The sequence below is a fragment of the Mustelus asterias genome, chromosome 10 (assembly GCF_964213995.1).
Source record: "Mustelus asterias chromosome 10, sMusAst1.hap1.1, whole genome shotgun sequence".
Lineage (NCBI taxonomy): Eukaryota > Metazoa > Chordata > Chondrichthyes > Carcharhiniformes > Triakidae > Mustelus > Mustelus asterias.
In genome coordinates this window covers 33,833,620-33,861,022 of record NC_135810.1, presented here as the reverse complement: position 1 = coordinate 33,861,022, position 27,403 = coordinate 33,833,620, and the positions used below count along the sequence as shown (strand labels likewise).

Below are 27,403 nucleotides of genomic sequence, written 5' to 3'. Positions count from 1 at the left end.
ATGCAAGGACCTGGGCAGCAGCCACAGCTCGTTCATGCTGCATTACTCACAGTTGGCAGATCTATTCAGTGACCATCATGCCCTGGATAGATGGCTTCTGGGTGATGAGTTGCCCATTGGAGAGATGACTCATGACTCCAGTGAGAGCATTCAGAGAGAAGCCACAATGACAGCAATGGAAGCACCAGGCCCATTTTTGAGCAGATAATTGGGCTATTGTAAATGAGTTCAGGTGCCTTGACAGATCATGTATGTGCCTCATGGTCATGGTGTGCTGCGCCCTTCATCATCTTGCTATTTAGAGAGGGGATGCCAGACAGGAGCTGTTCATCTGAGGATGAAAAGGTGAGGGAACACCAAGATGTTCAGGTATAAGGCCCTGGGCATGATCACACGGATGGCCATGACACAAGGGATTGTTTGATAAGGCAGAAGTTCCAATAGGTTATGAAGTCCCAGCCTCAGAGGTGCATGCACGGCATGTGTCCCAGCGTCATCCCATGTGGAATGTGATAATTGTGTCACCATCCTGTCAACACCCTTACCGTGCTCGGTTATTGACATTTGATGCATCTTTCCCTTGCTCAAAGTATTAAGGTTAATGCTTAACTCCAAAAAGAAGTTCAACAGTGATAACAAATTAAGATAATGTCTACATGAGATATGGTGAGGTCAGGATTTATTGACATAATCATGATAGATATTAACAAATAGAATAAACGCAACCATTTGATCCGATTGGTGAGTTGTCTTAAATTGTTTTTTTGCTGTGGCACAATGCTCCATCCTAACTTGCTGCTGGACTCGAGAGTATTATGCTTCAGGTCTGATATTGACGACTAATAAAGACCATGAGATCAGTGATAGTAAACTAACGGAGCAGTTCTTTATACATCTATTTCCTAGCACAGTCAGCACTAGACTGCCAAGCTAAGCTCGACCCAAGGTGGGGCTTCAGGCCCGAGCCACCTGATCTATTTTCTTAAAGGGACATAGGAACATGAGAACTAGGAGCAGGAAGGAGTAGGCCATCTGGCCCCTCGAGCCTGCTCCACCATTCAATAAGATAGTGGATGATCTTTTCGTGGGCTCAGCTCCATTTACCCGCCCACTCACCATAACTCTGAATTCCTTTACTGTTCACGGGCGGCACAGTAGCACAGTGGTTAGCTCTGCTGCTTCACAGCTCCAGGGACCTGGGTTCGATTCCCTGCTTGGGTCACTGTCTGTGGAGTTTGCACATTCTCCTCGTGTCTGCGTGGGTGTGCTCCGGTTTCCTCCCACAGTCCAAAGATGTGCAGGTTAGGTTGATTGGCCATGCTAAAATTGCCCCTTAGTGTCCTGAGATGCTTAGGTTAGAGGGATTAGTGGGTAAAATATGTCGGGATATGGGGGTAGGACCTGGGTGGGATGGTTGTCGGTGCAGACTCGATGGGCCGAATGGCCTCTTTCAGTACTGTAGGGTTTCTATGATTTCTATGAAAAATTTATCTACCCTTGCCTTAAGAACATTTAGTGAGGTAGCCCCAACTGCTTCACTGGGCAGGAAATTCCACAGATGCACAACCCCTTGGGTGAAGAAGTTCCTCCTCAACTCAGTTCTAAATCTGCTCCCCCTTATTTTGAGGCCATGTCCCCTAGTCCTAGTTTCACCTGCCAGTGGAAACAACCTCCCCGCTTCTATCTTATCTGTTCCCTTCATAATGTTATATCTTTCTATAAGATCTCCCCTCATTCTTCTGAATTCCAATGAGTATAGTCCCAGTCTACTCAGTCTCTCTTCATAAACCAACCCTCTCAACTCTGGAATCACCTACTGAATCTCCTCTGCATCCCGTCCAGAGCCAGTATATCATTTCTCCAGTAAGGAGACCAAAACTGTACACGGTACTCCAATACATGCCCCAACATACATAACACTCCTGCTTACTTCAAACCCCCCCATATAACATATATACATTTTTAACACACTTATCTAAATGCACAATTCAATTATATACAAAACATGAACATCAACTGTGAAAGGTAGTATCAATGTCCATTACAAGGTCTACGTAGACATAATCAGTTTATCTGGAGGACAATGGTTCCTGGACGACCGTCTCGGTGCCACCTGACTCTTGGGCATTCTTCCCTGCATTTCCAGAAGCTCTCGATCTTCCTCTCTAACCTAGTTACTGTCATCAGTTGCTTCTGCCGATGTTTCCTCTCTGGTCAGAACTCCCTCAATTTCAGGAACACTAGAATCAGTTTGTTCCTCAGGCTTCTCTTGCAACAATACTGTGTCGGGGAAGACTTCCCTGCTTTGATGTGGAACAGCCAACAGTTGATCCATGTGTCTTTTCCAGACCTGTTCATCCTGGGTCTTAACAGTACGTGACACTGGTCCCATCTGGGCTACCATTGTTGCAGGAGCCCATTTTTCCCTTGCCATGTAGTTCCTAGCCAACACGGTTTCTCCTTTCCTGAACTTCCTTGTCTTTCCCTCTCATTGGGCTACCTGGCATTCTTGGTTTCTTGTTACCACTTCTTGTATCTCCTCTGGCCACATCAGGTCAAAGATGGTCCTCAATCTGCGGCCAAACATTAATGACGCTGGGGAAACTTGGGTTGTTGCATGGGGTGTTTTGCGATATGTGCTTAAGAATCGATTCACTTGCCTTCCAAGGGACCCCTCGCCTTGGGAAACCTTCAGGGCCTGTTTAAGGTCTGGACAAACCTTTCGACCTGGCCATTTGTCACAGGTGGTATGGACCCGACTTCATCTGCCGAACGCCTTGGGGGTCGAAGTAGTCACAAATTCCTTTGCCATGAACTGTGTCCCGTTGTCACTCGCTATTTGATCAGGGCTTCCAAAACGAATAAAAACTCAACAAGCCATCCTATAGTCGCCACTGAGGATGTCAACTTCACAATTGCTACTTCCAGCCATTTTGAGTGGGCGCCAACCATCACCAATAGCATTTTCTCTTCCACTGGACCTGCAAAGTCTATTTGGATCCTTTGCCAAGGAGCTTCAGGTCATTCCCATGAGTGGAGGGGCAACAACGGCAATGCTTTCCACACTACTACACAGGATTCACAGCACCTGCCTTCCCCTCGATCTGGGAGTCAATACCTGGCCAACAAAAATAGATCCTGGCAATCTCTTTCACTCGCACCACACCTGGGTGCCCTTAGTGCACTCGATCTAGCACCTTTCTATGTAACGTGGGAAGAATTACTACTGTCGTAGTAAAAGGGCATCCATCTGTTACAGACAACTCCCACCTCCATGATAGGTAGGGACTCAAATCAGGCTGATTCCTATGAATAGTCTTCCCTTGTAAGACTAAATCCATGACTTTACTTAAAACTGGGTCATTTCTTGTGGCATTTCAAACCTGGGCCACTAATACAGGTACTTTATTATCTAAGTGAAAATACATAATTTTCAAATGCCAATCAGGAACATCTGTTCCTCCGGGGAGAGGCAGCTTCAAATGTGCATCAGCATTTCCATGCTGTTCACATTGTTTATACCGTATGTCATAGGGGTATGCTGCCAAAAGTAGTGCTCATGGTTGTGACCATGCTGCTGTCATAGATGGTATTCCTGTGTGTGGCCCAAAGATGATGGTCAGGGGCCTGTGATCGGTTAGCAGCACAAAATGCCGGCCATATAGAAAATGGGAGAATTTCTTCACCCCAAATGCGATACTTAACTCCTCCTTCTCAACCTGGGCATATCTTTCCTCTCTTTTTCTAAAGGACCTTGATGCAAAGCCGATGGGCCTTTCTTCTCCATTGGACAATACGTGTGACAATGCCGCGCCAACCCTATAAGGCGAGGCATCACAGGTCAACTGTGATGGCAACTTTGGATCAAAGTATGCCAACACCTCCGACCTTCATAAGGCATGTTTTACCTCTGGGAAGCCTCACACCCCTGGGTCCATCTACATGATGTGGAGATGCCGGCGTTGGACTGGGGTAAACACAGTAAGAAGTTTAACAACACCAGGTTAAAGTCCAACGGGTTTATTTGGTAGCTTTTGCTACCAAATAAACCTGTTGGACTTTAACCTGGTGTTGTTAAACTTCTTACTCCATCTACATGGTCAGCCTTTACCCAGCAGACGATGTAAGGGTAGGGTGGCCAAATCTGGCACAACTTTGCTATAATAATTTATCAATCCCAGGAGTGATCATAACAGTAATACATTCTCTGGTCTGGGAGCTTTCATGATGGCCTCCATTTTCTTGGGTGCATTGTGAAGTCCCTCACTATCAATGATATGGCCCAGGTATTCAATCGAATCTTGAAAGAATTTGCATTTCTCTTTCTTTACTTGGCAGGCCATGTTCCTGCAAGCCCGTGATGGTCACTTCAGGGTTCTTCAAATGCTCCTCCTCAGTAAAGCCCATGACCAAAATGTCATCCAGGTAACACTGGATCCTAGATAACCCACTTAAAATTTGGTCCGTTGCCATTTGGAAAAAGGCTGGTGCCAACATAATACCGAAAGGAAGAAGCTTATAACAGAAAAGCCCCCTGTGAGTTATGATTGTCAGAGCTAGTTGGGATTCTTCTGCAACTCCCATTTGAAGATAGGCTTGACATAAGTCCATCCTCAAAAATTTCTTACCTCCTGCCAATCTACTAAATAAGTCCTTGATCAGAGGAAGTGGGTACTAATCGGCACACAGCGCTGGGTTTACAGATTCCCACTGTGCCATCAAATCTTCAAAACTGGCACAATCACTAGTTGAGATTGCTTCCTGTGCTCCTATGCTCAACAGGCATTCTAATTCAGCTTCTACCTTCAGCTTAATCACGTACAGCACTGGATGTGCCTTCAGACTCCTTGGACAAGCCCCTGACTTAAGTTGAATCTTTATTTCAACCCCTTTCATCTCACCCAGGGTCCCTTTGAACGCTCCTGATATCTCTCTAGCACATCCTGTAGCCTTGTCTTCGAACCCGCCAGCCTGTTTACCATGCTGCAGTTTAATTTTAATTTCTGCAGCCAGGAGCAATCAAATAAGGCAGGTTTGACCATATACCTTGACCATATACAACAGTAATTCCGCACACTGGTCCCTCAGTTGTACCTTTACCAGCACATATCCTCTCAGTGGCATCACTTGCTCCATATAAGTACATAAGGTGATTTTTGGAGGCTTGAATGGCCTCCAAACTCCAACTATAGGACAAGTCCCCTTGTGACCACTGTCTTTAGCCTTCCCAGCGAATCAGCACGGTAGCACAGTGGTTAACACTGCTGCTTCACAGTTCCAGGGACTTGGGTTTGATTCCTGGCTTGGGTCACTGTCTGTGTGGAGTTTGCACGTTCTCTCCATGTCTGCATGGATTTCCTCCCACAGCCCAAAGATGTGCAGGTTAGGTTGATTAGTCATGCTAAATTGCCCCCTTAGTGTCCCGGGATACATAGGTTAGAGGGATTACGGGGTAAATATGTGGGATTACGGGGATAAGGCCTGGGTGGGATTGTTGCCAGTGCCGACTCGATGGGCTGAATGGCTTCCTTCTGCACTGTAGGATTTCTATGATTCTACAACTATCTCCTAGCACAGTCAGCACAAGACTAGGTAGGCAAACTCCACCCAAGGTAGGGTTTCAGTCCCAGGTCACCTGACTCTTAAAGGTACATGCCCCAATATACATAACAGAGAGAGGCTGTGGATCCGCAACCCCCTTGCTCTGGATGACTTTGGCAGGCATTCTCTGTGGCCTTGAGGATCCCGCAATGTTTGAAGACTCCTACTGAGTGACAGGAGGAACTTCTGTCTCTGCAGTAATCATGGAGGGCTGGGTTAATGGAGGATGGACAGAGTATATGCTGCCTCCATTGGAAGAGTCCCGAGAGATGGCAGCAGCTGCTGATCTTCTGCCACTCGGCCCTTTTAGCCCTCCCTTCCAGTGCGGTTCCAGGAGCTGGCTCAATGCCCAGGATCCCAGTTGCCCTGGGCCTCTCAACTCAGAACCAGGTGATGTTGTGCAGGTCAGAAAGGATACCCATGATTGGCTCTGAATTGTGTCATATCTCATGTTGCCCATGGCTGTAATGTTGCTGAGCATTGTGACCCAGAAGGACAGTCGCCAGCCTATTCTTGCAGGAAGCTTGGTAGAGTGGGTAATTGCAGTGGACATGGCCTGGATAGACATTCTCACAGTTTGGGCCAGAGTACACAACCCCTCTGACATATCCACCAAATGATCACACACCTCACTAGCCATACAACATCTTCTGCTTTATGGATCACTCCAGAGGCTCTTAATCCAACTCGGAATCAGTCTCTGGATCACCTCGCACACACCTCCAACCTGCTGCTCCAACATACTTTCTGCCATCTGCATGTGCAAATTTGAAATGCCCTCTCCAGATTTTGACTGCTCTTGTCCCAACATGCTATTCCTGCTGAGGTGCCAGTATCTGTGCTGATGCTTGTGGATGTGATAGCGCATCCTCTTAGGGTTCTTCCTCATCCCTGGAGGAGAACAATGGGCTGATATCGACATTCTAGTCCACAGAAGACACTTGTGCAAGAGAAGACGAAAGGGTCACAATGCTCAACAACATCGCAGACAAGTGCAACATTTGGTATGACACCATTCAAACACTTGTAACAACATCAAAAGTTTTCGACCAGAAAATTCCCTGGCTTTTAGCACCAGGCTGAGATTTTTAACATTCATTGAATCTTGTCAAGCAACAATCACCCTCCCACTCTCTCTCAGTTTTCACCATTTGCTATCTCACCAGACCTGTAACTTCCTCCAGTCTCTCCTCCAACAATTGACCTAGAGGCAATGGCTGAGGAGAACCTTCTCGTATGCCAGGGTATCACAAGCTCAGGGAGACCAGAGTTCTGCCTCTCTCTGGTGGATTGTGGGCACGCTGCTCCTGAAAATAGGTATAACATTGCAATGACTAATTAACTGTTGCGTTAATTGATGTTATCCCACCTACACATGGTCAGTATAATGCTTGGCAGTCGAGACGATGTTCACTTGTACAGGCTCCAAAACCTCTAACACCTTTGCTGCATCATTCTGCCTTGGACCTCCGAACAATCTCACAAGGCTTCAGCATTTATAATGCTAGCCTGTAGCTTCCAGGCAGAAGAATACACATACTGAAGACTTACCCTGACCAAGCTCAATAGGTCAATGAGCCTTTTCTGACATTGCATCCCAAGAGTGATGCACTAGTCCTACACTACTGACCTCCACTGCAACCTACTCCCAGGCTGCATGTCTGACTGGCGGAGCTCCCTTCTTCCCGTCAGCTCCCTTCTGGTGGATACAGCCCAAAGGAGGGCACACATCAATTCATCATCAAATCACAGGGCTACAAATCACAGCCTTTCTCCTCTGCCTCTCCCCTCACTTGTGTCTGCCACCTTTGAGGGAAACATTATATAACTAGGCAACACTGTATTTATCATCTGGAAAATATATTCATGTTCAAATTGAATGTCACCTGTGATCAGTGGCAAAAAAAATTATACTATGGACATTTGAGAAAGATTAGGCAGATTTGCAATTATCTGAAAAAGCTGCAGATATTTCTAGTTGAAAATTGTTGAATTGCTGGGTTACCTAACACTGTCCTATGCCGAATGGCCATTTAGATGACTGGCCATGACCTCCTTCCAGGTCATGGCCAATGACCTCAGATGCCCTCTATCACTGAATGGGACACAGGGCTGGATTTTGCCCCAAATCTCTATAGAATTGCATCATGAAATTGGGTCAGCAACCCAAACTCATGATGCCTTTCTGCAATTATACAGAAGTTGAGGGGGGCCCAAAGAAGCCCATTTACCTTCCGAAAATGAGCAATTTGCAATTTTTTAAGCCAAATAATAGGCAATCGACTAGAATGTTCCATGGCCCATGCAATTTCATGAGTTATGCACAGGCCAAACAGCCGAGGAGCGTACCGAGGCAGATAAGCATAGCTGGCACATGAGACGAGAAAAGGAATGGAGAGAGACCCATTCTGAGAATGTGGAGGCTTCATACTTGTGCAATAAGGTAAACATTTTTAAAAGAAAAAGACTTATTGTACAGTATATTGGCAATAAGAAATTCTATAAGTATCATTAGTATTCTGACTGAAATCTGGAGAACAGAACAAGAGAACTCAGCATGTTATAACTTCAAACTGAAGTGTGAACATTGCAATTGACATATCTACATAAATGTTGACATGTTGCATTTTATGTTTTGCAGGGCAATAAGTCAAGAGAATTTGAATACAACTCAAATAAATGGTTCAAACAACACAAAGCAACAACTGGATCTTAATTTTTATTTATGGATATATGCAGGTATTGAGAAGTTGGTACCTGTTTTGTTTACATCAATAATTCAGTAGTATTCCTTCACCAAGTTAGCAAGATTATGGCCTGTCAATGCCTCTCTGAAGGGACATAAGAAATGTAGGTTTACTTGCTCAGCTGCTTGATCAATTGGGCCAGACGAATGGCAGATGGAGTTTAATTTAGATAAATGCGAAGTGATGCATTTTGGTAGAGTGAACCAGGGCAGGACTTTAATGGTAGGGCATTGGGGAGAGTTACAGAACAAAGAGATCTAGGGGTACATGTTCATAGCTCCTTGAAAGTGGAGTCACAGGTGGACAGAGTGGTGAAGAAGGCATTCGGCATGCTTGGTTCCATTGGTCAGAACATTGAATACAGGAGTTGTGACGCCTTGTTGAAGTTGTACAAGACATTGGTAAGACCACACTTGGAATACTGGGTACAGTTCTAGTCACCCTGTTATAGAAAGGATGTTATTAAACTAGAAAGAGTGCAGGGCGGCACGGTAGCACAGTGGTTAGCACTGCTGCTTCACAGCTCCAGGGACCTGGGTTCGATTCCCGGCTTGGGTCACTGTCTGTGTGGAGTTTGCACATTCTCCTCATGTCTGCGTGGGTTTCCTCCGGGTGCTCCGGTTTCCTCCCACAGTCCAAAAATGTGCGGGTTAGGTTGATTGGCCATGTTAAAATTGCCCCTTAGTGTCCTGGGATGCGTAGATTAGAGGGATTAGCGGGTAGAATATGTAGGGATATGGGGGTAGGGCCTGGGTGGGATTGTGGTCGGTGCAGACTCGATGGGCCGAATGGCCTCTTTCTGTACTGTAGGGTTTCTATAAAAAAAAAGATTTATTAGGATGCTACCGGGACTTGATGGTTTGAGTTATGAGAGGCTGGATAGACTGGGACTTTTTCTCTGGAGCGTAGAAGGCTGAGGGGTGACCTTACAGAGGTCTATAAAATAATGAGGAGCATAGATCAGCTAGATAGTCAATATCTTTTCCCAAAGGTAGAGGAGTCTAAAACTAGAGGGCATAGGTTTAAGATGAGAGGGGAGAGATGCAAAAGTGTCCAGAGGGGCAATTTTTTCACAGAGGGTGGTGAGTGTCTGGAACAACTGCCCGAGATAGTAGTAGAGGCGGGTACAATTTTGTCTTTTAAAAAGCATTTAGACAGTTACATGGGTAAGATGGGTATAGAGGGATATGGGCCAAATGCGGGCAATTGGGATTAGCTTCGGGGGTTTTTTTAAAAAAAAGGGCGGTATGGACAAGTTGGGCCAAAGGGCCTGTTTCCATGCTGTAAACCTCTATGACTCTATAACCCGAGTTTCAACTTTAGAGAATGTGAATTTCAAAGAATTTAAATGTTATAATTCCGTTTCTTATTTGGTGTATTCAGGCGAAATTGCTGTAATCTGTCATATTAAATAAATTATTAATTTTAGAATCAGTTGACAAACTGACCAAGTTTTATTTCTCCTCCAGGTTTAACAATAGCTGTGATTATTTTTGGAATTACCAGAAGTTTGATCATTTTCAAAGTATTGGTTAAAGCATCACAGGAATTGCATAATAGAATGTTTACATCTATTATAAGAGCTCCTGTTTTATTCTTTGATAGAAATCCTATTGGTAAGTGTGAAATTCTATTTATTTTAAGTTGAATAGTAAATGGCTAGCATTCGAGTTCAGCTATTGTCATGCAGCAATGATTCAGAACTAAGGATTTATGGTTGTAATTATGCACAGCTACCACTTGGGGGCAGTGTTCTCTAACTGGCTGTTGAGAATCGTTAATGTCTTACAGTCCAGATCATTGAAGACAGGGCATATGATCCAAGATGTGCATCAGGACCCCATGGACGTTCTGATGCACTGAACTCCAAGGGGTTTAAACTTCAGATGGCCAATTCCCCTGTTCCGCGGAGCCCTCTGCAGTGGAGACGTTGGACAGTTCCGACGTACCTACCTGGATACTCAGGAAATGTTAGACAGGAAATCCCTCACCTAACACTTGTGTAACTACAGAACTGGTTTCCCCCCCGCCCCCCCCCCCCCCCCCAACCCGATGACTCACACTGACACCCGCCAACACCCCCAACTCACTTGAGGAAAGGGGGAAACAAAGCTCAAATGGTTACTTTCCTGACCACTGAGTTAGTGATCTTTGAAGCGTTCATCTGTGTTTTGATATATAGCTACCTTCTGTCAGTATATCCAAAAACTGAACTGTGCTGAACCTTATGTGCTGGACCTGGCCTGTAAAACAGCATTCATGTGGAGTGTAATTTAGTCATTTTGGATTTCAAAATGTAATCCTCATTGAAATATATCAAAAAAGTAATTTAGAAACCAAAGTAAGCACAGCTCTACTTTTTTTTAAATGAGTCTAACTCATTTATTTTGACATTGTAATCTCAGTCCCAGCATTTTCCTAATATTAATTATTCTGGCTAGAATACTTGATTTATTCTAATCCAGATAACATACAGAAATGATTCTAAAGGAAACCGACAGCGAGTGTGGCGACGAGGGAATTTTCACAGTAACTTCATTGCGGTGTTAATGTAAACTGACTTGTGACACTAATAAATAAAAAAACTAGAATAAGGCAAAGTACAAGAGATAAACAGTATCCAATGTCATCGCCCATAGGGAACGAGAAAGAATAAAATGGCAGAAAAACAAATTGTAGAGAGATTGGGGAAGGTGAAGAGTTGAAAATAATAGTTATTCCCAATAATAGTTCAACTAATGGTTATTAGTTAGAATCATAGTCACGATTTCAAAGCATTTGCATGTTTAGGGAGGAGGCAGAGTGTAGATGATATATGGTAGAAGTGTTGAGCATGAAAACAGAAATTAAAATTCTTGGAGTCTGTTTTAAGCAGCAGAGTGATGTGGAAATTCTGCTCAAGTTGGTGAGAATATTAAACATGCTGACTTGAATGAAGGACTAACTACAGCATACATTACAACAGTGGCTACACTCCAAAAGTATTCAGATGGAAAGAGTTATAGGCGATCCTGTGGTCAGAAAGACGTTATATAAATGCTGGGCTTTTCTTTCAGGGTGAAGCCATCAATAGTTAGAAGGGTTGATTAGATGTGAGAAACATAAAAGGAATAGTCAGAATAGTGTGTGGAGTCAAGCTGAGCTAGAAAGGTTCAATGTTCCCATTCCTCCTGTCCCACCAGGAGTTCTGACAATTTTTTAAAATAAAATTTATCTTGTCCCCTTTTTGTCCAGTTGGCACCTCCCATTCCTACTTTGCTGCAGGACTTCAGGTAATGCTGGATATTGTCAGCCTCCTGCAAGAGTCTTGGTCATCTTAAAAGTCAGCAAAGATGTAATGAAGTGAGTTGAAATCTAAAATCCTAACCCCTACTACCACTGAGCAAAGCTTGGGGCTGAAGTTTTTGGAAGAAACAAGATATACATTAGCATTTTGGAAGCTCATGGAGGAGATGAAGCCATTGTGAGCTGGATATTCCCTGGCAGTCCCACCTGTAATTGAGTAGAATAGTGGCGAAATCTCGAAAACCTACTTTATCATTCTTGCCCTGAACTCGCTTTCACTCACCAGCCAACACTTTTCTTGCCCATTGTGTGCAACTGCTTGAAGGGTGAAGAGGACCTTGCTTGCAAGCTGGTTCTGCACTCTCAGCTGTTCTCTGGGATTGGCCAGAGAAGGGAGATGATAGGCCAAGATGGCAATAGCAAGGCTTCAGAATCCTTTAGATGGAGGGAAAGAGCTCAGTTGAAACTTTTTGTCCTTCCATTTTAACTCTTTATATCTTTATAGCCCTTTGTAGAGCCCTTCACATTTAAAACCATTTTTGTAATCACTAATTATTCTGTCGCCTTTAAATGGTCAGCTGCCATTGGTCTAACTGCAGCACTGATATGCATTATGCATGTTGGCGGCAGCAGCATCTTGTCTTTTCGGCAGAGATCCTGCTGGGAGGCTGCACTGCATAAAAGGACCTGACTGGGGTCAGGTTAATGGACAGACTGACCCATGATGATAGCACCTAAAAGACGAGAATTCAGGCCAAGTCATTCAGCCATTGCACTGCTATGCACATTGAGAATGCAGTTTGAAGAAAGTTAATAATTGTACCATGAGATTATCAGAAAAGTTGATATGCTTTGATGATGGTCCAAAGAGGTAACAGTGAGGAAGGAATCTGGGGGATGCCTGAGGTAAAGAACATTGGACGGGGTTTTCCAATCTGGCTCGCCCCAAAACTGGAAAATCCTGTCTGAGGGCAACGGACCTTTTCATGGTCCACCCCTTGCCCGCTCCAATTTCCGTGGTGGACGGGATGATAAAATTCCGGCCAATGACTTCTAGAATGTGCCATCAATCAAAGTGCAATTTGAGCAATCCAAAAAAGATTAGTCAGTGACAAACTCGACTTCTTGACCCTCATTTAAACTGAACATGTTAGATGTTTATTCAACTGGCATACCTGTTTGAACACTAAGTTGGTAGGTGTTGCTACATGCGATGTAAGAAATAAGCAAGCTTTTATCAAATCTTGGTTATTCTTTGAACCACAGTAAGTAAGAACCTATAAGCTGGTTCAAATTCACAGTTTGCTGCAGAGAAAAAATCAATAGGGAAGTCACATCTGTTTATAAATTGAAAGCAAGTATATTTGAGAAGCGCTTTTTAAGCTACCTTCCTTTATTCCCCATCCCTCAGAAATTGATTGGAAAACAGTCACTGAAATTTGGACTGACCCCAGGTCTCTCATCAACTTATCTTTTTATTTTATAGCAAATAACAAATGCTCAGGAGTGTTTACAAGTCTATAAAACACGTAACAAGTTTAGATGATTAAATAAACTGAAAGAGTGAGTGATTTATGCAGTGCAGTCAATTGACTGGGTAAGAGGAAAAGGTGAATTAGTGAAGTACGATCAGTCATGCCAAAGTTAGTTTTTATCATGAAAATACTAAAGTATTTCAGACCAATATATTTACATATTTCTTATATATGTTATAATTTTTGGAAAGAATCATACTGACAAATATAACCAGCATTCTTCAGGAAATATCTCTATTTTATTATAAAGTTATTTAAATTTCTGCTGGATCCTACCAGCGTCCAAGCACTTCCTACTTGGGCATATCACTTAATGCCTGCTCTTGTTTTAACATTACCACCTCCCACCCTCCTAGAACTAATCTTCCATTTTCTTAACCAGTACCATGTTCATTCTTAGGTCTGCATTTTATACTGAGGGAGGGATCCTCCCATCCCAGTGTATATTTTGGATGAACCAGCCTCCACTTAGCTGGCTCACCTCACTTTACTTTTTGGATTTGATTTAATTTGATTTATTATTGTCATATGTATTGGTGTACAGTGAAAAGTATTGTTTTTTGCGCACTATACAGACAAAACATACTGTTCATAGATAAGGAAAGGAGTGCAGAATGTAGTGTTACAGTCATAGCTAAGGTGTAGCGAAAGATCAACTTAATGCAAGGTAGGACCATTCAAAAGTCTGACAGCAGCAGGGAAGAAGCTGTTCTTGAGTCAGTTGGTTCGTGACCTCAGACTTTTGTATCTTTTTCCTGACGGAAGAAGGTGGAAGAGAGAATGTCCGGGGTGCGTGGGGTCCTTAATTATGCTGGCTGCTTTGCTGAGGCAGCCGGAAGTGTAGACAGCGTCAATAGGTGGGAGGCTGGTTTGAGTGATGAACTGGGCTTCGTTCACAACCTTTTGTAGTTTTTTGTGGTCTTGGGCAGAGCAGGAGCCATACCAAGCTGTGATACAACCAGAAAGAATGCTTTCTGTGGTACATCTGTAAAAGTTGGTGAGATTCACAGTGGACAACCAAATTTCCCTTGTCTTCTGAGAAAGTAGAGGCATTGGTGGGCTTTCTTAACTATAGTGTTGGCATGGAGGGACCAGGACAGTTTGTTGGTGATCTGGGCACCTAAAAACATAAAACTGTCGACCATTTCTACTTCGTCCCCATTGATGTAGACAGGGGCATGCCCTCCACTACACTTCCTGAAGTCGATGGCTATCTCCTTCATTTTGTTGACATTGAGGGAGAGATTATTGTCATTGCACCAGTTCACCAGATTCTCGATCTCTTTCCTGTACTCCGTCTCATCATTGTTTGAGATCCGGTGGTGTCATCAGCAAACTTGAAAATAGAGTTGGAGGGGGATTTAGTCACACAGTCATAGGTGTATAAGGAGTATAGTAGGGGGCTGATGACACAGCCTTGTGGGGCACCGGTATTGAGGATGATTGTGGAGGAGGTGTTGTTGCCTATCCTTACTGATTGTGGTCTGTGGGTTAGGAAGTTCAGGATCCAGTCGCAGATGGAGAAGCCAAGCCCCAGGCCACAGAGCTTGGAGGTGAGTTTCGTAGGAATAATGGTGTTGAAAGCTGAGCTGTAGTCGATAAATAGAAGTCTGACATAGGTGTCTTTTGTTATCTAAATGTTCCAGGGTTGAGTGCAGGGCCAGGGAGATGGCATCTGTTGTAGACCTGTTGCAGTGGTCGGCGAATTGTAGTGGATCCAGGCAATCTGAGAGACTAGAATTGATTCCTGTCATGATTAACCTTTCGAAGCACTTCATAATGATGGATGTCAGAGCCACCGGACAGTAGTCATTAAGGCACGCTGCTTGGTTTTTCTTTGGTACCGGGATGATGGCCGTCTTCTTGAGCAGATAGGGACCTCAGATTGTTGTAAAGAGAGTGATTACTCTTAAAATAGCATGAGCTGGGTATTCCCTTCATCTCCAGGAGGAAATTCCGCCTCACAGAGCTGCCAGCACCTCTCTACATTGGCAGTACTAAGCAAGAGTAGTGACCATTGCTGATGCTGCAGTTAGAGCAAAAAGTGGCATTAAGGATGGACCTGATATGTAGGACATCTCTCTGAAGTTAGGCTCTGATGAAGTGGTGATGGTGGACTTGTATCAGACAGGACAGTGAGTAAACAGTTCAGGAGGAACACTGATTAGCATAAAGAACCCACGAAGGAGCCACCTCCCCTATCCCCCACTCCCACATTTGCAGACTAATGGGCAACAGGATTAAATCTGCTGGGCTCCACGTTGAATGCAGGCTTCTCCCACCACCCATTATATCAGAATGGTGATGGGATAAGGCCCATAACTGGGCATTAATTGCCTCAGTTGGGCCACACCACCTGTAAATTTGGGGTGGGGGTGATTGAATCAGTGGTAGGTAAGTCATTGACAGCACAGCACCCCAAGTTATGGTTCCATCCATCTGCTTTTCCACCCATGGGTAGCCCATAAGATTCAGACCTTAGTTTCACATTAAAAGCTTCTTTTAAACTTTGTCAATAGTTTTCTTATATAAAGAATATCCATGAATATTTTGAATATAACCTGCTTAAAAGTTTTGGAGATTTCCCAAAGAGCACTTGAACTTCAGGCTGGCCTTTTATTGTGCAGGCTCTCCTTCCGGCCTGTCTATGTTTTCATTGGTTTACCTGTTATTGATGTGTACATTAATCACCCTGTAGTGTGGGCCAGTTGCTGAGTTGTTGGAAGGACATCTGCACAAATCTTGTCCTGCACAGATTTAATTTCATCTGAAGCATCAAAAGTTACAAAGGGAAATTGTTATCATGAAACATTGGCGAAGTACTAAATGGGCAAAATTCTGTGTTCTGTTATTTTACCTCCTCTGTGAAAGTACCACGATTCTTTAATTTGAATCTGGAGATGTTTTACATCTTAGATGTTTAGTTGAGAGACACAAATATTTTGCTAACCTCGTACTCATGATTTTTTCCATTGATGATTTGGTAAGAATTAGTGGTAACGTATATGCGCATTGTTGCTGATAGCTGTGGCGGCCTGGTCAATGGAGTTGAAGAAGGAGAGGAAAGGGAGAAGGAGGAAGTAATACCTATCAGAATAAGGACCAGTGCCATTATTCAGTTTGAACCTTTTCTTTGCATTACTTTGCTAGTTTTACACCCTCCGAACCACAATTCATAGCTGAAAATCATGTGGATCTGCCCACAACCTCCTAGGTAATCAGTTTACCTGAGATAAATGATTTCTAAAGTTACAATAATATTGTAAACTCTTACTCATATTTGCATTGTTTGAAGAGTTACTTATTGGATACTTTGCATTGTTTTAATGTTTATTCATCAATGTGACTCACCCAGTTATGTAATTTTACCCATAAAAGCAGGGTGTTCGAGTACAATAACTATTTAGTACAGTGCCTAGAATAGGTGTGGTTGGTCTTGTTTGGACTTTTAAAACATCATATCGTTTTTACAATTGTAGGTAGACTTTATCTGTTATCAGGGTGTGATGCTTTAGAATAGCTTTAAGGGAGGTGTACTTGAACTGCAAATAATGTCACAGACTTCATATATTATAATAATGCAATTACAGTTACTGTTATCTGGTTGCTGTTGTGGTGCTATCAGTAACTGCAATAAAACAAACTGCTGTTAGGGAATACATTTCAATATTTATGCTGATGACTACAGAATACCACTTTGACATTTCATTTATCAACGCAGATAAGACCGTAAGAAATAGGAATAGAAGGAGGCCATTCGGCCCCATGAGTCTGTTCCACCATTCAATAGGATCACGGCTGATCCAATATTTCACTTTCCTGTCCTTTCCCCGTAACCCTTGATTCCCTTACTGATCAAGAATCTATCTCAACTTTAAATATACACAATGACGCTGCCCCCACAATGCTGTGTGGCAAGGAGTTCCAAAGGCTCTCAATCCTCTGAGAGAAAAAAATCCCCCTTACCTCGGTCTTAAATTGGCATCCCTTTATTCTGAGACTATGCCTACTGGTCCTCGACTCTTGCATGAATCATAGAATCCCTACAATGCAAAAGGAGGCCATTTGGCCCATTGAGCCTGCACCCAGGCCCTATCCCAGTGACCCCATGTATTTACCTTCCTAACCCCCCTGACACTAAGGGACAATTTAACATGGCCAATCCACTTAATCAGCACATCTTTGAGGGAACCATTAATTGGATTTCAATATCATTAGTGAAGCATGCAATCATCCCTCCTCCCATAGGTTTCCAACCTCTCTGGTGCCAATTAGTACAGGTCTTTAACAGTGTGCAACACTACCAAAGGAGAGCTAGGAGGTGAATACTGCTGAGCACCAACCTCCGGGGTGCAGGGGAGTCAGCTGTGGCCATAATGCAGGATGGGATGGGGGGCTTGCATGGTTGTAGAAGATCATGGGCGCTCAGGGGTGTCTGGGGTCCACAGGTCAGGCTTGGGGCTTGCATTGCGTGCATTCCTGCTGACAGCTGAATGACTCCCAAGGGGTTGCATATGAGGTTGACTCCCAAGCCCACTAGTGTCACACTGGTTACCCTGCCATCTGCTCTGTGGTTTATCACAGACATTCCAACCCAGACCCCACTAACAGTAACAAACACCCGATCTGGCAGCTGTCACCGCAATCAAGGGAGTTTGGCAGGTGTTATCATGTCTCCTCACACTGCATGAACTCTTGAAGACGCAGTTCCCTTACCTGGACCGCTCTGGCGGGCCCTCCGGTACAGCCCTCAAAGAGTCTCCCACATCGTAATGGTCTGCTGTGCACTCAACAACCTGGTATAGCAGCGGGGAGACATCCTGGAGAAGGAGCAGAATATCACACCAAGTTTAAGGTGCGAGGGGCAAGGTTTAAAGGAGATGTACGAGGCAGATTTTTTACACAGAGAGTAGTGGGTGCCTGGAACTCGTTGCTGGGGGAGGTATTGGAAGCGGATACGGTAGTGACTTTTAAGGGTCGTCTTGACAAATACATGAATAGGATGGGAATAGAGGGATATGGTCCCTGTAAGTCGGGCAGTAAAGTCGGGCAGCATGGTCGGTGCAGGCTTGGAGGGCCGAAGGGCCTGTTCCTGTGCTGTAATGTTCTTTGTTCTTTGATGGGTCTGGGTTGGTCATGTTAGTGAGTTCCCTCTCCAGGCAGGAGGCTGATGATGACTCGCTATGCAGCACACTGTGATGCTGCCCTGGTGCAACGCAAATCTGACTCCTACTACCTGTTCTTTGACTGCTCACTGGCACCTGGGCCCATGTCTGAATGAAAGTCGGGGCACCACCATGCTGCCCAATGCCCCAGGGGTGGCGGATGGCCAAGCCTAGGGTCTGGCGGGTGATGAGGATGCCATGCCAGGCTGTCTGTCACTGTGGGCCTACATGACCTGTTGGAACTGCTCGGGGGGCTGGTGGGGACTGGAGCAGAGGAGCTCAGACTGTTTAATCCCATGTCAGTGGTGGGGGACGGTGACCTCGCGACCCTAACAGTATTTTCGGATGAGCACTTGGAGTACCATGGCAGTCAGGGATCTGGCAAAGGTGCTGGGAACTGGGAATCGCAGACTCGATAGGCCAAAGGACATCTGTCACACAGAACGACGCTCTGAGCCTTTATGGGTACAGTCAGGGTTCGAGACTCCTTGTGGGAGGTAGTTCACAGATGGATGAGTCACAGCTATGGGGTGCAATAACATTTAATAGTGATTATCTACAGAGCCATTAACTATGGTCTGTACTTTCACCCGTGCCCACTTGGTGACCCTACAATGTTTTTTTTGGGAAAATTCCACCTAATACATTTTCTTAAATAAGGAGACCAAAACTGCTCACAATATTCCTGTGCTCTCACAGTTGCAGCAAGACTTTCCTACTCTTGTACTCCAATCCCCTTGAAATAAGGGCCAACATTCCATTAATCTTCCTGATTACCTGCCTCACCTGTGTGCTAGCTGTCTGTTTTTCATACACAAGTACCCTCAAGTCCCTTAGTGTTGCAGCTTTCTGCAATTTTTCTCCATTTAAGTAATACTTTTGTTCTCCCTTCCAAAATGAATGACTTCACATTTTCCCACATTATACTCTGCCAACTTTTTGCCCACTATCAATATCTATGTGTTTGTATCCCTCTCGCAACTTGCCTTTTCATCTATTTTTGTGTCATCTGAAAATTTGGCTATAGTATATTCACTTCCTTCCTCTAAGTCATTAATATATACTGTAAACAATTGCGGTCCCAGCACCGATCCCTGTGGATACCACTGGTTACAGGTATACACAACCTGAAAAAGTACACAAACTGATGTAATTACACCCACAGAACTGTTGGGATGGAGTTCCAGGATTTTAACCCAATGAGTATGAAGGATATTGTTCCAAGTCATTGTTGTGTGGTTTGGAGGGGAGCTTGCAGGTGATGCCATTCCTGTGCCTCTGCCACCCTTGTCCATCCAGGTGGTGAAGTCATGGATTTGGAAGGTACTGTCAAAGGGAGCCTGGCAGCAGGTTTCTGTAGAGCTGCTTTTTCCAGGGTGGTGTTCATAGAAATCATAGAAACCCTACAGCGCAGAAAGAGGCCATCTGGCCCATCGGGTCTGCACCGACCACAATCCCATCCAGGCCCTATCCCCATATCCCTACACATTTACCCGCTAATCCCTCTAACCTACGCATCTCAGAACACTAAGTGACAATTTCAGCATGGCCAATCAACCTAACCCACACATCTTTGGACTGTACTGTTGTACTGCTTGAGTGTTGTTACACTCATTCAGGCAAATGGAGACTATTCCATCACATAATGCTGGAAAACCTCAGCAGGTCTGACAGTATCTGTGGAGAGAGAACAGAGCTAATGCTGAGGCTGAACCAGACTGTTTTTGATCTCAATGCCCTATTTGACCTTAAGATGAACTTTGAACTCTCTAACCTTTCCCTTAATCAAAATTGTCCACTTTTAACATGGTGGTATCGTCTGTATCTGCTCTACTTAAATGTAACTGCTGGCAAAGCCCTAATCCATGCCTTTATTTGCTCTAGATTTTGTTCTATGTTCTCTTGACTAGTCTCCTATCTTCTACCCTCCATAAACTTCAACTTGGCCAGAATTTGCTACTCCTATTCAGTCTCACATCGAGTCCTGTTCATTCATCAGACTTGGGCTTGCTGACCCAAGTTGACTCTTAGTCCAGCAATACTTCATATTTAAAATTCTTATCCGTGTTCAAATCCCTCCATAGTCTTGCTGCTCCCGATCTTGGTAACTACCTCCAACTGTACAATCCGCTGAGAACTGTGCAATTCTACAATTCCTCTATAATGCCTTTTGCACATCCCTGATTTCCTTGGCTGACCCTCTGGAATTTCCTCCCTAAACCACTTCACTTCTCTATTCTCTTCTAAGCCGCTCCTTAAAATCTACTTCTAACCAACCTTTAGGTCACCTGCTGTCCTCCCACTTAATGACTCGCATTAAATTTTGTCTGACAACACTCCTGTGAAGTACCTTTGGGCCTTTTATTATGTTAAAGATGCTATATAAATGCAAGTTGTTGCTGGAGGCTGAAATTCAAAAGTGAGAAATTGATGCTTCAGTTGTACAGCGCTTTGATCAGAATCCCTCTGGAGTACTGAGCTCAGTTTTGGACACCAAGCCTCGGGCAAGATATCTTGACCTTTAAGGAGATGCAGATTCATTGGAATGGTGTCAGGGCTAAAAAGGTTAACCGATGAAAGTTGCTGCATAAACTTGACTTATATTCCCTTAGGTTTAGAAAGTTGTGGGATCTAATTGAGGTATTTAAAACCATATGGGATTTAGTAGGGTCGATAGAACAAACTACTTCCTTTGCTTGGGGAATCTGGAACAAGAATGCATTCATTCTCTCCCTCACCAGCGCATAATGGCATCAGTGTGTAACATCTACCTACAAGAAGCATGGCAGCAACTCACTCAATCTCCTTCGCTTAAAAATTCCAAACACACAACTTCCACCACCTAGAAGAGCAACAAGGACATGAGGCACCTTCCAAGCCACCTACTTGCAATTATATCACAGTTCCTTCACGGTCACTGGATCAAAATCCTGGAAACCCTTTCCTCACAGAACTGTGGCAATACTTACATCACATGGACTGCAGCGGTTCGAGAAGGCGGCACAGCACTGCCTTGGGCACAATTGAGGATGGACAACAAAGCTGGCGTTGCATGTGAAGTTCCTGCTTCAGCAACACCTCAAATTAAAAATTATTATCCTTGTATTCAAATCCCTCTGTATCCTTGACCTTCCCAATATTGGTAACTATCTCCAACCTTGTAATCTTCCAAGAACTCTGCATTTCTGCAACTCTGAATGAAAACATATAAAATAGGAGCAGAAATGGGCCATTTGACCCCTTAAGCTACTCCATCACTCAAGAATATCATGGCTTTCTGATTGTGTTCTCAACTACACTTTCCTGTCTACCCCTATGCACTTTGACTCCCTTGTTAGTCAAAAACTCTACAGTAAAAATATTCAGTGACCCTGCCTCCACTACCCTCTGGGGAAGAGAGTTCCACAGGCTCACAACCCTCTGAGAGAAAAAAATTATTTTCATGTTAAATGAAAGGTCCCTTATTTTCAAACTACCCTCTAATTCTAGTCTCTCCCCCAAGGGGAGACATCCTTTTAGCACCTACCCTGTTAAGTTCCCTCAGAATTTTATATGCACCCCACCACATATTTTGTGGCAGCGGTGGCAGCCCACCATTGACTAGCGTGGGATCTTCTGGTCCTGCTGTTATCAATGGGGTTTCCCATTGAATGCACCCCCAGGAAACCCGCAGCAGGGTGCAATTTGTCAGGACCAGAAGATCCCGCCAGCGTATAAGGCCAGAAAATTCAAGTCTATATGTTTCAATATGATCAACTGTCTTAAACTCCAATGGATACAGGCACATCTCAGGAATCAGTCGAGTGACCTCTCTCTCAACTGCTTCTCGTGAAATTATATCCTTTCTTAAATAAGGAGACCTACACTAAACACAATACTCTGGATGTGGTCTCACGATGCCATGCAAAACATCCCTACTTTTAGATTCCATTTCCTTTGCAATACACGCCAAAATTCCATTTGCCTTCCCAATCACTTGCTGTATTTGCATACAAACATTTTGTGATTCATGTACCAGGACACTCAGATCCCTCTGTACCACAAAATTCTGCAATTTCTCTCCATGCTTTTCTATTCTTCGTACAAAACTGGACAACTTCACATTTACCCACATTAGAATCCATCTGCCAATATTTTGCCCGCTTTATCTATTTCCCTTTGCGGACTGCTTACTGTCCTACCAATCTTTATGTCAACGTTGGTCTGAGAAATCGGATGATCTCCTACAGGACTGCTTCAAGGCAGTGGACTGGTCAATATTTAAGAACTCAGCGACCAACCTAAATGTGTTCGCCACTACAATAACAGACTTCATTAGTAAGTGTGTAAAACATTGTGTGGCAAAGAACCAATCCGTGTGTTTCCCAACTGGAAACCATGGATGAACAGGGACATCCACTGCTTACTGAAGTACAGGTCTGAGGCGTTCAAGTTGGGTGACCCTGACCTATACAAGAAATCCAGATACGATCTACGGAGAACTATCAAAGATGCCAAAAGACAGTACTGGACCAAGCTAGAGTCCCAGGCTAGCCACATGAACACCCACCATTTATGGCAAGGTCTACACAACATAACAGGCTACAAGGTAAATGTGAGTACAGTCGCCGGCAACAATGCATCTCTCCCCGATGAGCTCAATGCATTCTATGTCCATTTTGAGCAAGAGGATGTCATCTGCCCGGAAGCCTCAGCTGAACCGGTGTTTGAGGTCACTGTCAAGGGTGCCAGATCGGTCTTCTTGAAAGTCAACCCATGGAAAGTGACTGGCCCAGATGTGGTACCCGGACAAGCACTCAGAGCCAGCGTGGACCAGCTGGCTCTGCTGATATCTTTAACCTCTCCTTACTCAGATCTGAGGTTCCCTACCTGCTTCAAGAGATCAACTATCATCCCTGTATCAAAGAAAAGCCAGTCAGCATGCCTTAATGACTACCACCCAATGGTTCTGGCATCCATCATTAAGAAATGCTTCGAAAGGTTAGTCATGGCACGCATCAACTCTGGCCTCCCAGATTGTCTAGATCCACTGCAGTTGGCCTATCGACGCAACAGGTCCACAAATGACACCATCTCCCTGGCCCTACACTCAACCCTGGAACACCTGAACAGCAAGGACACATGTCAGATTCCTATTCATTGACTACAGCTCACCCTTCGCCATTATCCCAATTAAACTCATCTCCGAACTCCGTGGCCCAGAGCTCATCTTCTACCCCTGCGGCTGGACCCGAGACCGTAATCAGTAAGGATAGGCAACGACACCTCCTCCACAATTATACTCAACGCCGGTGCCCCACAAGGCTGTGTCCTCAGACCCTTACTATACACCTTATACACCTATGACTGTGGCCAAAGTCCGCTCCAGCTCGATTTTCTAGTTTGCTGATGACACCACCGTAGTGGGTCGGATCTCAAACAATGACGAGACGGAGTACAGGAAAGTGATTAAGGGGACAATTTTCCCATTCTGCACGCCACAGGAATTGTAGTGGGTGGGGTGGGGGGTGGGGACCATGCAAAGGTCCATTGACCTCGGGCAGGATTTTCTGGTTTTGGGGCGAGGGTGGCCGGAAAATCCCACCCAGAGAATCCAGTAAAATGGAGCAATGACAATAATCTTTCCTTCAATGTCAGTAAAACAAAGGAGATTGTCATAGACTTCAGAAAACAAAGTGGAGAACATGCTCTTGTCTCCATCAATGGTGGTGAAGTGGAAATGGTCAAGAGCTTCAAGTTTCTAGGTGTCCAGATCGCCAACAAGCGATCCTGGTCCCTTCATGCTGATGCTATAGTTAAGAAAGCCCACCAACGCCTCTACTTTCTCAGGAGGCTTAGGAAATTCAGCATATCCGCTACTACTTTCACCAATTTTTGCAGATGCACAATAGAAAGCATCCTTTCTGGATGTATCACAGCTTGGTATGGCTCCTGCTCTGACCAAGACCGCAAGAAACTACAAAGGGTTGTGTGCGTAGCCCAGTCCATCATGCAAACCAACCTCTCATCCACTGACTCTGTCTACACTGCTTTGGCAAAGCAGCCAATGTAATCAAGAATCCCACGGACCCTGGAGATTATCTCTTCTATCTTCTTCATCGGGAAAAAGATACAAAAGTCTGAGATCATGTACCAACCAACTCAAGAACAGCTTCTTCCCTGCTGCCATCAGACTTTTGAATGGACCTACCAGATATTAAGTAAATCTTTCTCTCCACCTTGGCTGTGACTATATTCTGCACTCTCTCCTTACCTTCTCCCCGATGTACTCTATGAATGGTATGTTTTGTCTGTATAGCGCGCAAGAAACAATACTTTTCACTGGATCACAATACATGTGATGATAAATCAAATGTTTGTCGCCACATCTCTACTGACCTATTCCTTAACCTAATTTTGCCAGTTCACTTTAGCCAGCTTCATGCCTTGTTAATTGCCCTTATTTAAGTTCAAAAGATCCATTTTTCTCTTCCACAAGCCATACATGAAATTCAATCATGTTTATGATCGCTGCAATCTCGGGATGCCTTTACCAGAAGGTCATCAATTAATGCTGTCTCATTGTGCATTACCAGATCTAGAGTGGCCTGTTATTTGTTTCTAAGAAACTGCCCCAAAAACACTCATCTTCCAGGTCCTTTGTCAACCTGATTCGTTCACTCTACATGTAGATTCAAATCACCACTGATTATCACTGTACCTTTCTCACAAACCCCCATTATTTTTTCCTGCACACTTCACCCCATGTTGTAGTTACTGTTCGAGGCCTATAAATTATTCACACAAGTGACTCCTTGCCTCTGCTATTTCTCATCTCTATCCAAGCTGATTCTACATCTTGAACTTTAGAATTAAGGTCATCTCTGTCTTGTGTCAATGTCATCTTGAATTTTCAGAGCTTCCCCTTCACCTTTTTCCAGCTTTTTCCTGTCCTTCAGAAATGTCTCATATCCTTGAATATTCAGGTCCTAGCCTTCGCTATCTTGCAGCAATGTCTCTGTAATGGCTATCACATCATACATATTTATTTCTATTTGAGCTGACAATTCATTCATTTTGTTACAAATGTTTGTTGCATTCAGATACAGAGCCTTTAATTCTGTCTCACAATTTTTGCAAACAGTAGCCTTATCTGCTGGGTGTACGCTTGGCTCCTTCCTGCCACGCTCTGATTGTCATTTCCCTAGTTGTTGTCTTGTCCGCTCTCTTTAACTTACCTTCCTAACTAATTATACCTTCCTCACTTGATTCCTTGCCACTGTTATTTAGTTTGAAGGCCTCTCCACTGCCCCACAACTCGCCAGAACATAGATTCCAGCATGGTTCAGGTGAAGAATGCCGATACAACGATACTGGTGCTTCTGCCCCATGAATCGAAACCCATTTCTCCTGCACCAATCCTTGAACCACACATTCATTTCTCTGATCTTATTTACCCTACTTCAAGGCTCAGGTAATAATCCAGAAATTTCCTTTCAGATTCTTGTTTTAATTTAGCTTATAGCTATTCATACTTCTTAAGTAGAACCTCTTTCATAGTCCTGCTTATGTTGTTGGTACCCATGAAGACTACAGCAACTGGATCCACATAGGTAGGAAGTTCTGACCTCTAACACACTCCTGATTTCCTTGGCTGTTCAGCTGACTAGGCCTGAAGCTCTGGAATTCCCTTCCTAAGCCATTCTGCTTCTCTACCTTGCCTCTTTTAAGACATTGAACACAGTTTAAAAAATTGAAGTATGAGAGTGAAATCAGGAAGCACTACTCACATAATAGTCTGGTAGGACAGAATTTGAGTATTTCTTTAAAAAAGAGACATGCTATCAAAGCTTTTTGTCTTGCACTCATTAGGATAGCCACACAAGAAGAACCAACATTTAAGGAAACAACAATTTGAACTGCCTGAGAAGAGAGTGCTGATTGTTTGACAGGTAGATTCTGAGTGGTAGAGGCATTGCCATGGAGAATGCAGCAGAGAACAGTTAACTGCTAAACTTTTATTTCAAATTCAAGCCAGGCAGGTTGATTCTAATTGGCCAAGGCATTGCTTTGAGGAATGAACTAGGAAATGGCAGTTCCCCTAGCTTTTGTTTAGTTAGTAAAGGCATAATGTGTGGACATGCTCATTCTGTCTGCAAAGGACAGGGTCCTGTATGTGACTATATATATAGTGCCGTGATCAATCAGAGTCAACTTGCCTGGTTTGGATTTGAAACATAAGCTTGGCACTTAATGTTCTCTGCTACATCCACCATGGCAATACCTGTACCAATCAGAGTTTTCTTGCCAACCCATCAACTCTCTTCTCATGCAGTATAAATTGTTGTTTCATTTACTGTTGGTTTATCGAATATAGCTGTCCTGATGAGTGCAAGGTGAAAACCTTTGGTAGCATGCCTCTTTTATGAATGGATATGAAGCAAAGCGGAGCATTTGCAATAAAGTGGATAAATTCATCGCGCAAATAGATGTAGTCAGGATTACGGAGACATGGCTGCAGGGTGACCTGGGATAGGGACTGAACCTCCAGGAATATTCAGTATTTAGCAAGTACAGACAAAAAGGTAAAGGCAGTGAAGCTGCATTCCTGGTAAAAGAGGAGATTAACACCATACTGTGAAAGGATATTAGCTCTGACAATATGGAATCGATGTGGATTGAGCTAAGGAACACCAAAGGGCAAAAAACATTAGTAAGGGTTGTTTATAGACAGCCAAACTGTAGTGGTGATGTTGGGAATGACATTGAATCGGAAATTAGGGATGCATGCAATAAAGGAAAGTATGTAATTATGGCTAATTTTAATCTGCATATAGATTGGGCAAATTAAATTAGTCACAATACCATAGAGAGGGAATTCCTGAAATGTATACAGGATGGTTTTCTGGACCAATACGTTGAGGAACCAACTAGAAAACTGGCTATTCCAGAGTGGGTACAATGAAAAATGAATAATTGGCAATCAAGTTGTGCGAGACCCCTTGGGGATGAGCAACCATAACAAGAAATAATTTTTCATCAAGATAGAGATTGACAAAGTCGATTCTAAGACTAGGATCCTGAATCTTAA

At 43.9% G+C, this 27,403-nt stretch overlaps 1 protein-coding gene across 3 annotated transcripts in view; it reads left to right on the top strand.

Moving 5' to 3' along the window:
- Window positions 1-27,403, top strand: part of abcc4 (ATP binding cassette subfamily C member 4 (PEL blood group)) — a 370,665-nt gene that overhangs the window by 269,383 nt on the left and 73,879 nt on the right. For all 3 annotated transcript variants that reach the window (XM_078221654.1, XM_078221653.1, XM_078221655.1), the window contains 2 exons: window positions 8,243-8,340; window positions 9,818-9,964. In XM_078221654.1, the coding sequence (XP_078077780.1) occupies window positions 8,243-8,340; window positions 9,818-9,964 (245 nt within the window). The remainder of the gene's footprint in view (window positions 1-8,242; window positions 8,341-9,817; window positions 9,965-27,403) is intronic.